The 10,150-nt window shown below is 53.4% G+C and overlaps 1 protein-coding gene across 3 annotated transcripts in view; it reads left to right on the forward strand.

Moving 5' to 3' along the window:
• Positions 1–9,042, forward strand: part of ASL (argininosuccinate lyase) — an 18,020-nt gene extending 8,978 nt beyond the window's left edge. Inside the window, exons 7-17 of one of the 3 annotated variants that reach the window (XM_017869578.1) lie at positions 2,412–2,489; positions 2,571–2,648; positions 3,143–3,195; positions 3,536–3,598; positions 4,609–4,723; positions 4,893–4,977; positions 5,077–5,136; positions 5,414–5,497; positions 7,852–7,932; positions 8,407–8,513; positions 8,618–8,805. In XM_017869578.1, the coding sequence (XP_017725067.1) occupies positions 2,412–2,489; positions 2,571–2,648; positions 3,143–3,195; positions 3,536–3,598; positions 4,609–4,723; positions 4,893–4,977; positions 5,077–5,136; positions 5,414–5,497; positions 7,852–7,932; positions 8,407–8,513; positions 8,618–8,762 (949 nt within the window). In that variant the 3' untranslated portion in view covers positions 8,763–8,805. Of the gene's footprint in view, positions 1–2,411; positions 2,490–2,570; positions 2,649–3,142; positions 3,196–3,535; positions 3,599–4,608; positions 4,724–4,892; positions 4,978–5,076; positions 5,137–5,413; positions 5,498–7,851; positions 7,933–8,406; positions 8,514–8,617 lie in introns of all 3 variants that reach the window. The other 2 variants (XM_017869579.1, XM_017869580.1) reach the window with 2 other exon arrangements.
• Positions 9,043–10,150: the final 1,108 nt, after the last annotated feature.

Raw genomic sequence — 10,150 nt, forward strand, 5'->3', positions numbered from 1 at the left:
TTTTTTTTTTTTTTTTTTTTTTTTTTTTTGAGACAGGGTTTTGCTCTGCCGCCTAGTCTGGGGTATAGTGGCGCGATCTTAGCTAACTGCAAACTCTGCCTCCTGGGTTCAAGTGATTGTAGTGCCTCAGCCTCCCAAGTAGCTGAGATTACAGGTGTGCACCACCATGTCCAGCTAATTTTTGTATTTTTTTCAGTAGAGATGGGTTTTGCCATGTTGGCCAGGCTGGTCTCAAACTCCTGAGCTCAGGTGATCCACCCACCTCGGCCTGCCAAAGTGCTAGGATCACAGCCATAAACCACTGCACTCAGCTTAATTTTAAATTTTAACTTTTAAATTGTCTTTAGAGATGAGATCCTGCTCTGTCACCTAGGCTGGAGTACAGTGGCTCGATAATAGCTCACTGTAGCCTCAAACTCCTGGAATCAAATGATCCTCCCACCTCAGCTTTCTGAGTAGCTAGAACTACAGGTGTGCACCGCCTGTGAGATGGAGTCTCACCCTGTCGCCCAGGCTGGAGTGCAGTGGCACAATCTCTACTCACTGTAGTCTCTGCCTCCCAGGTTCACGACATTCTCCTGCCTCCGCTTCCCGAGTAACTGGGAGTACAGGTGCCTGCCACCACGCCCGGCTAATTTTTTGTATTTTTAGTAGAGATGGGCTTTCACCGTGTTAGCCAGGATGGTCTCAATCTCCTGACCTCGTGATCCACCCACCTCGGACTCCCAAAGTGCTGAGATTATAGGCATAAGCCACCATGCCCAGCCGCGAATGTTTTAAATATTTTGTAGAAACGGGATCTCTCTATGTGGCTCAGGCTGGTCTCAAACTCCCGGCCTTAAGTGATCCTTCCCTCTTGGCCTCCCAAAGTGCTGGGATTAAAGGCTTGAGCCACTGTGCCTGGCCTTGAGGACAGAATTTATTTATGGGGTGATGAAAATGTTATAAAATTGGTTATGGTGATGGTTGTACAGTAAAGTGTAAATTTTAATGAGTACATTGTTTGTGAATGATATCTCAGTAAAGCTAGTTTATTTAAAACAACAGGCCAGGCGCAGTGGCTCACGCCTGTAATCCCAGTACTTTGGGAGGCTGAGGCAGGTGGATCACCTGAAGTCAGGAGTTCGAGACCAGCCATGGCCAACATGGTGAAACCCCATCTCTACTAAAAATACACAAAATTAGCCGGGTGTGATGGTAGGCACCTGTAATCCCAGCTATTTGGGAGGCAGGAGAATCTCTTGAACCTGGGAGGCAGAGGTTGCAGTCAGCTGAGATCATACCACTGCATTCTAGCCTGGGCAACAAAAGCAAAACTCTTTCTCAACAACAACAACAAACAGGCCAGGTATGGTGGCTCACATTTGTAATCCCAGCCCTTTGGGAGGCCAAGGCAGGAGGATTGCCTGAACCCAGGAATTTCAGACCACCCTGGGCAACATGGCAAGACCCCATCTCACAGAGTGAGATGGAGTCTCACTCTGTCGCCCAGGCTGGAGTGCAGTGGTGCAATCTCGGCTCACTGCAAGCTCTGCCTCCTGGGTTCACGCCATTCTCCTGCCTCAGCCTCCCGAGTAGCTGGGACGACAGGTGCCCGCCACCACACCCAGCTAATTTTTTGTGGTTTTAGTAGAGACAGGATTTCACTGTGTTAGCCAGGATGGTCTCTATCTCCTGACCTCGTGATCCACCCGCCTCGGCCTCCCAAAGTGCTGGGATTACAAGCATGCGCCACCGTGCCCGGCCACAAGACCCCATCTTTACAAAAAATTAAAAATTGGCCAGGCATGGTGGCATGTCCCTTTAGTCCCAGCTACTCAGGAGGCTGAGGCAGGAGGATCACTTGAGCCCAGGAGATAGAGGCAGCAGTGAGCTATGATCATGCCACTGCACTCCAGCCTGGGCAACAGAATGAGACCCTGTCTCTAAAAACAAAAACAAAACAAAACAACAAGAAAACAGGACCATCACTCACAGCACCTCTGCCTCTGCCCTGCCTACTTGAATGTGGTACAGGGCATCTTACCTGCTCAGAGCAGCCCTTGAAGGAGCCTCAGCTATTTCTAGGGTCCTCAAACGAAACCTCTCACAGTCAAGTCATACCCAACATGGGCCTCCTCCCCTGTTCTGGCCCCCGCTCAGAGATGCTGAGTTACAGAGGCTGGACTTTGGGTGTTTCTGGCAAAGCCTCACCCCAGGAGGCCCCACAGCTCAGGCCTAGTCCTTGGGTCACACGGCCCCACTTCCGGCCTTTTTCCCTTAAGACCGACTTGTCCCTGGGAGATCACCAGATCCCTCATTCAGGTGGAGTGCTGCAGGGCGACACTTTTTCCAGGGGTGACAGGGTCCCAGTGTCACAGGCAGGCCTTGCATGAGCCTCCACCTGACCTCCTGCTCCTCCTCTCCCACAGGGAACGTGATGTCCTCTTCCCGGGGTACACCCATCTGCAGAGGGCCCAGCCCATCCGCTGGAGCCACTGGATTCTGAGGTGAGCCAGGTGAGGTGCAGGGGCCGTGCTAGAGGGGAGGACCCTGGCTGCCCTGACCCTCCTGCTCCTGGCTTCCCACAGCCACGCCGTGGCGCTGACCCGAGACTCTGAGCGGCTGCTGGAGGTGCGGAAGCGGATCAATGTCCTGCCCCTGGGGAGGTGGGTGAGGCTCCAGTGCCCGGAGGGCCTGGTGGGGGTGGCTGCTGCATAGCCTTAGGGATTGACAGAGCTGGGAAGGGCAGAGTGGGACAGAAAGCCGCCTTATCTGCTCAGCGGGGGACCCTGCATGGAGCCCCAGCTCTCGCTAAGGTGGGGACGACCAAGCCATTGAATGTGTCTGAGCAGGGCCAGAGCCCTCCAGCAAGGCTCCTGGCAAGCCCAGCCTGCTGTCTTCAGCCTGACATATGGGAACATGTGTCAGGAGACAAGTGTCCTGCACCCAGGGTGACTCAGTGCTTGGGGACAAGTGTTCTGTGGACACTTAGGGACAAGTATTCTGTACCCAAGGCGACTGGGCCAGGGAAGAGGCTGAGCTCCAGGTGGTTGCCCTGGCAACCAGGACTGGGTTCTCTGTGTGTGCTTGAGTGCGTGTGTGTGTATGTGTCAGGGCTGCCTGCAGGAGCCCTGGTCACCATGAATCCCTGTCCCTGCAGTGGGGCCATTGCAGGCAATCCCCTGGGTGTGGATCGAGAGCTGCTTCAAGCAGGTGAGACGCCCTGCCCCTCCTCCCCAGGGAGAGTCACCCTCAGCACCCGCCAGGACCCGCAGACACACCTGAAACCAGAGGGCAGGGGCCTGTAGCTCCTGGTGAAACCTTCATTCATTGCCTACGGGCACTGAGTTCATCAAGTCTAGGGGTCACTCATGGCAGGGGTGCTTGGTACTGAGAGACTCAGGGCTCCTGCTTCCCTCCTGGGACTGTGCAAAAGATCCCTCCCCCAGCTGCCACCCCACCCTGATTAGGGGTGGGAGCTGGGCAACCTAGTTGGGGGAGAGGGAGCCACTTCCTGTCCTCCAGCCCAGCCCCGCTTTCTCCCACTCCCCAGAACTCAACTTTGGGGCCATCACTCTCAACAGCATGGATGCCACTAGTGAGCGGGACTTTGTGGGTAAGTCTTGGGGAGCCAGTCCCCTGCCCTGTGCCTCACTTTAGTCCCTCAGCCCAGCTTCTCTCCAGTCTCTTCCCACCCCCCTACGGACAGGCTGGTTGTGATGGTTGTACACTGAAGTGTAAAGCTTAAATGGGTAAATTTGGTGGGGCACAGTGGTTCACGCCTGTAATCCCAGCACTGGCCAACATGGTGAAACCCCATCTCTACTAAGAATACAAAATTTAGCTGGGCATGTGGTGGCAGGTGCCTGTAATCCCAGCTGCTCGGGAGGCTGAGGCCAGAGAATTGCTTGAACCCGGGAGGTGGAGGCTGCAGTGAGCTGAGATCTCACCAGTGCACTCCAGCCTAGGCAACAAGAGTGAAACTCCAACTCAAAAAATAAAATTAAAAAAAAAAAAATAGGTCAGGCATGGTGGCTCACGCCTGTAATCCTAGCACTTTGGGAGGCCAAGGCAGGTGGATCACCTGAGGTCAGGAGTTCAAGACCAGCCTGGCCAACATGGGGAAACCCCGTCTCTACTAAAAGCACAAAAATTAGCTGGGCATGGTGGTGCATGCCTGTAATCCCAGCTACTCGGGAGGCTGAGGAAGGGGATTCGCTTGAACCTGGGAGGTAGAGGTTGCAGTGAGCTGAGATCACGCTACTGCACTCCAGCCTGCGTGATGGGAGTGAGACTCCATCTCAAAAAAATAAATAAATAAATGGATAAATTGTATGTGGGTGATAACTCGGTAAAGCTGGTTCATTTAAAACAACAATAACAAAAAACAGGCTAGGTGCAGTGGCTCCCGTTTTTAATCCCAGCACTTTGGGAGGCCAAGGCAGGAGGATTGCTTGAGCCCACGAGTTTCAGACCAGCCTGGACGACATAGCACGACCCCATCTTTACGAAAAATGAAAATTTAGCTGGGTCCCCCCACCGCCTAACCTCCTCCCGACCCCTATATGGTCAGGCTGGGTGGGGATGGGAGAGGCCTGGTGACTGGGAACCTTTTCTCCCTCCCAGCTGAGTTCCTGTTCTGGGCTTCGCTATGCATGACCCATCTCAGCAGGATGGCCGAGGACCTCATCCTCTACTGCACCAAGGAATTCAGCTTCGTGCAGCTCTCGGATGCCTACAGGTAAGCCCTGAACTGCCACCTCCATCTGCCCCTGCCGGCCTCTGTATTCCCCGCCCCCCGCGGGCGTGGCTTCCTTCCTCCCCGCCCCACCCCTCCGCCAGACCTGGCCTATGAGCTACTGGACCAGCCAAGGATCCAGCCCTTTCAGCGCCAGCACCTCTGTCCCCAGCACGGGAAGCAGCCTGATGCCCCAGAAGAAAAACCCCGACAGTTTGGAGCTGATCCGGAGCAAGGCTGGGCGTGTGTTTGGGCGGGTGAGCAAGGCAGGGGGAAGGGCGAAGCCTCTGGGCTGATGGTGGGTGACCAGGGGGTAGGATCCCGGGTCCAGCCCCTGTGCCTCCCTCTTCCCGCAGTGTGCCGGGCTTCTGATGACCCTCAAGGGACTTCCCAGCACCTACAACAAAGACTTACAGGTGCGAGGCCAGGGGAGGCCTGCCTACTACGTGCCAGTTCTCAGGGCTCTGGCACACCCAGGCAGGGCCTCACCCGGGTATTGCCATACATCCTCCCATCCTGTGCACACAGCCTCATCCATGGCTGCCCTTGGACTTTCTGCCCTTCCTTTGTTGGGGTACTGAGTGTTCTTCCCATGGAAGGCAGTGGGGATGCCTCAGTTGGGGGTGTGGGGCTGTGGGGACCCTGGGTGCAAGGGGGCTGCTAGGCCCTCACCTCCTGCCATGTGCCTCCCAGGAAGACAAGGAAGCTGTGTTTGAAGTGTCAGACACTATGAGTGCCGTGCTCCAGGTGGCCACTGGCGTCATCTCTACGCTGCAGGCAAGACATCACCCACCTGCCTCTCCTCCCCTAGGTCCCAGGCACTGGGGTGGGCATACAGGGAGGGTGGCCTTGGGAGGAGGTGAGGTAGGGCTGGAGGACCTGGGGCAGGGAAGGAGAGGTGTGCTCGCTCCTGCTCCTGAGGAACAGGGAAAGGACAGAAACTGCTGCCTTGTAGTGGAAGCAGATGAGACTCAGGGGGCCTTGGGTCTGTCAACTGGCCAGACCAGAACTCTTTTTAAAAAAAGAAAATCTATACAAAAGGCCAGGTGCAGTGGCTCATGCCTGGAATCTCACACTTTGGGAGGCCGAGGCAGATGGAGCACTTGAGGTTGAGGGTTTGAGACCAACCTGGCCAACATGGCATAACCATGTTCTCTACTAAAAATACAAAAATTAGCCAGACATGATGGCTCACATCTGTAATCCCAGCTACTCAGGAGGCTGAGGCAGGAGAATCACTTGAACCCATGAGATGGAAGTTGTAGTGAGCCAAGATCATGCCACTGCACTCCAGCCTGGACTACAGAGTAAAACTCCATCTACAAATATATAAATTAAATTAAATTAAATATCTAAAAAAACCTTTGTTTAGAGACAGGGTCGCTCTCTGTCACCCAGCCTGGAGTGCAGTGGTGCAGTCGTAGCTCACTGTAGTCTCAAACTCCTGGGCTCAAGTGATCCTCCTACTTCAGTCTCCAGAGTAACCGGGACTATAAACATGCGCCACCATGCCTGGCTAATTTTTTTATTTTTTGTAGTGACAGGGTCTCCCCATGTTTCCCAGGTTGGTCTCGAACTCCCAGCCCCAAGCAATCCTCCCACCTTGGTCTCCCAAAGTTGGGATTATAGGCATGAGCCACTCTCCTGGCTGATTTCTTTTAAAACCAATTATTATGGGAAATTTATGTATATAACAGCTAGAGAATGCATAATGAACCCTATGTACCGACACCTAGCTTCAATAATAATCAACTCACAGACATCCTGGCTCCAGCAGTCTTTACCTACAGCTCTCCCCCACTCCTTTACCCCCTTATTTTGAAGCAAATTCCCATCATCACATCATTTCATTCCTAGATAGTTCAGGATGTGTCTTGAAATCGGTCTTTCTTGGCTGGGTGCAGAGCCTCATGCCTGTAATCCCATCAATTTGTGAGACTAAGGTGGGCAGATCACTTGAGGTTAGGAGTTGGAGACCAGCCTGGCCAACATAGCAAAACCCCATCTTTACTAAAAATATAAAAATGAGTTGGGTGTGGTGGTACACGGCTATAATTCCAGCTACTCAGGAGGCTGAGACAGGAGAATTGCTTGAACCTGGGAGATGGAGATTGTAGTGAGCAGAGATCGTGCCACTGCACTCCAGCCTGTGTGATAGCAAGACTCCATCTCAAAAAATAATAATAATAAATAAATAAAAAACAGTGTTTTTGAAAGCTAGTCCCCCAACTAGCAGCACCAGCATCACCTCAGAACTCATGAGAAATGCAATGTGAGGCCCCACTCCAGATGGCTGAATCAGAGACTCTGGGGGTGGTCCCCAGCAATTTGTACTTTTTTCTTAGTAAATTCTCCAGTGGCTAGGCCTGGTGGCTCGTGCCTGTAATCCCAGCACTTTGAGAGGCAGAGGCAGGAGAAGCACGTGAGCCCAGGAGTTCAAAACCAGCCTGAGCAACATAGCGAGACCCTGTCTCTAAAATTAAAAAAATTTAAAAATTAAAAAAAATTAAATTAGCCAGTCGTGATGGCATGTGCCTGTGGTCCCAGCCACTCAGGAGACTGATGTGGGAGGATCCCTTGAGCCCAGGAAGTCAAGGATGCAGAGAGCCAGGATTGTGCCATTGCACTCCAACTTGAGCGACAGAGCAAGACCCTGTCTCAAAAAAGCCCAAAACAACAACAACAAATTAGCTTGGCATGGTGGCATGCATGGCTGTAGTCCCAGCTATTTGGGAGGCCCAGGCTGGAAGATCCCTTGAGTCCAGGCTGCAGTGAGTTATCGTGGCCACTGCACTCCAGCCTGGGCAACAGAGCAGTCTCCTGTTTTAGGAGACACTGTCTCCTAAAACAGAAAACAAATCCTCCAGGAACATCTGATGCATGCTAAAGATAAGGACGCTTTGAAAACATAAAGGCCAGTAAAACATACAGACCAGTAAGCATTAATAGCATACGCAAATATTATAGATAATTATGAGAAGATGGTTCAAGTTGAGAGTGAGACAGAGCCGAGTGGGTAGGAGAGTATCTGTCCAAGGCAGGGACATCCTGGCAGAGGGGCAGGTCCTGGACCTGGCAGCTTCAGACCCCAGGGTCCCCAGGGCTCACCACTCGCCCACCTGTGTCCCCAGATTCACCGAGAGAACATGGGACAGGCTCTCAGCCCCGACATGCTGGCCACTGACCTTGCCTATTACCTGGTCCGCAAAGGGGTAAGTGTGTAGCAGCCAAGGGGAGGGTGAGGAGATGGGGTGCCCCCCAGAGGGTGGGAGAGCTCAGGAAGGGGTGCAGGTGGCCCAGCCTGGGCCTGTAATGCCAGCACTTTGGGAGGCCAAGGCAGGTGGGTCACTTGAGGCCAGGGGTTCAAGACCAGCCTGGTCAACATGGTGAAACCCTGTCTCCTTTGTTGTAAAATGCAACAATTGTAAAAATACAACAATTAGCCCAGTGTGGTGGCACACTCCTGTAATCCCAGCTACTCGGGAGGCTGAGGCAGGAGAATCGCTTGAACCTGGGAGGTGGAGGTTGTAGTGAGGTGAGATCATGCCTCTGCACTCCAGCCTGGGCAACAGAGCAAGACTTTGTGTCAGAAAAAAAAAAAAAAAAAAGGAAGGGGCGCAGGCAGTGGAGGCAGATCAGGGCATGGAGGAAGCTGCCTCAGCACCATCTTCCTCCCTGGCACCCAGATGCCATTCCGCCAGGCCCACGAGGCCTCCGGGAAAGCCGTGTTCATGGCCGAGACCAAGGGGGTCGCCCTCAACCAGCTGTCACTGCAGGAGCTTCAGACCATCAGGTGCGGCCCATCCCCTTCCCCATGCTGCCTCCTAGGAAGTGAGCCTGGGTACCTGGAGCCCAGGGTGGCCCAGCTCCCTGGCCCACCTCTTCCTCTCTCCCCAGCCCCCTGTTCTCGGGCGACGTGAGCTGCGTGTGGGACTACGGGCACAGTGTGGAGCAGTATGGTGCCTTGGGTGGCACTGCATGCTCCAGTGTTGACTGGCAGATCCGCCAGGTGCGGGCACTACTGCAGGCACAGCAGGCCTAGGTCCTCCTGCACCTGCCCCCTAATAAAGTGGGTGCGAGAGGAGGCTGCTGCGTGTTTCCTGCCCCAGCCTGGCTCCCTCGTTGCTGGGCTTTCTGGGGCTGACCAGTGGGGACGGTCAGACTGGAGAGGCAAGGTGGGGTGGCCTGTAATCCCAGCCCTTTGGAAGGGCAAGGTGCAAGGATGCTTGAGGCCAGGAGTTTGACACCAGCCTGGGCAACACAGGGAGACCCGTGTCTCTACCCAATAATGAAACAAATAGCCTGGCATGGTAGCCTGTGCATATAGTCCCAGCTACTTGTAAGGCTGAGGTGACAGGATACTTGTGTCCAGGAGTGGAGGCTGCAGTGAGCTATGATCACACCACTGCATTCCAGCCTGGACAACACAGTGAGACCTTGTCTCTAAAAATAAAAAATAAAAAATAAAAAATAAAGGGAAGCAGAGAAAACTGGGCAAGGGCAATGAGAGTCATAGATGAAAGGGAAGGGGGGCTCCCATCATAGCCTCTGCTCTGTCCAGGCCCCATCCCCTTCAAACAGGGTATCACGGTGACCTCCTAGGCCAGGAGCGATGGCTCACGCCTGTAATCCTAGCACTTTGGGAAGCCTGGGCAACATATCAAGACTCCAGCTACCACATTAAAAAAACAAAAACAGAAAACAACTAGCCAAACCGGGCGCAGTGGCTCACACCTAATCCCAGCACTTGTAGGAGGCTGAGGCTGGTAGATCACTTGAGGCCAGGAGTTCGAGAACAACCTGGCCAACATGGGGGAACCCCATCTCTAATAAAAAATACAAAAATTAGCCGGGTGTGGTGGCGCATGCCCGTAATCCCAGCTACTCAGGAGGCTGAGGCAGCAGAATTGCTTGAACCCAGGAGGCAGAGGTTGCAGTGAACCGAGATTGCATTATTGCACTCCAGCCTGGGCCACAGAGCGAGACTCTGTCTAAACAACAACAACAACAAAAACTAGGCGGTTGTGGTGATGTGTGCCTATAGTCCCAGCTACTTGGAAGGCTGAGGCAGGAGGATCGCTTGAGCCCAGCAGTGGGAGGCTGCAGTGGGCTGCGATGGCACCACTGTACTCCAGCCTGGGAAACAGAGCAAGACCCTGTCCCTAAAAGAAAAAAAGAAGTAAAAAATGTCTGAAACTTACGTTTTATTAACAACAAAGATAAACAAGCTAAACTCAAGGAAGAATGAATAACCCCTACCATGTGACTTTGGGAGCAATGACAGATTTTGTTAAAGAACCAAGGCTGGGTGCAGTGGCTCACACCTGTAATCCCAGCACTTTGGGAGGCCAAGGGGGGAGCCAGGAGTTTGAGACCAGCCTGGCCAACATGGTGAAACCCCATCTCTACTAAAAATGCAAAAAAAGGCTG

The sequence above is a fragment of the Rhinopithecus bieti genome, unplaced genomic scaffold (genome assembly GCF_001698545.2).
Source record: "Rhinopithecus bieti isolate Rb0 unplaced genomic scaffold, ASM169854v2 scaffold_5305, whole genome shotgun sequence".
NCBI classification, from domain to species: domain Eukaryota; kingdom Metazoa; phylum Chordata; class Mammalia; order Primates; family Cercopithecidae; genus Rhinopithecus; species Rhinopithecus bieti.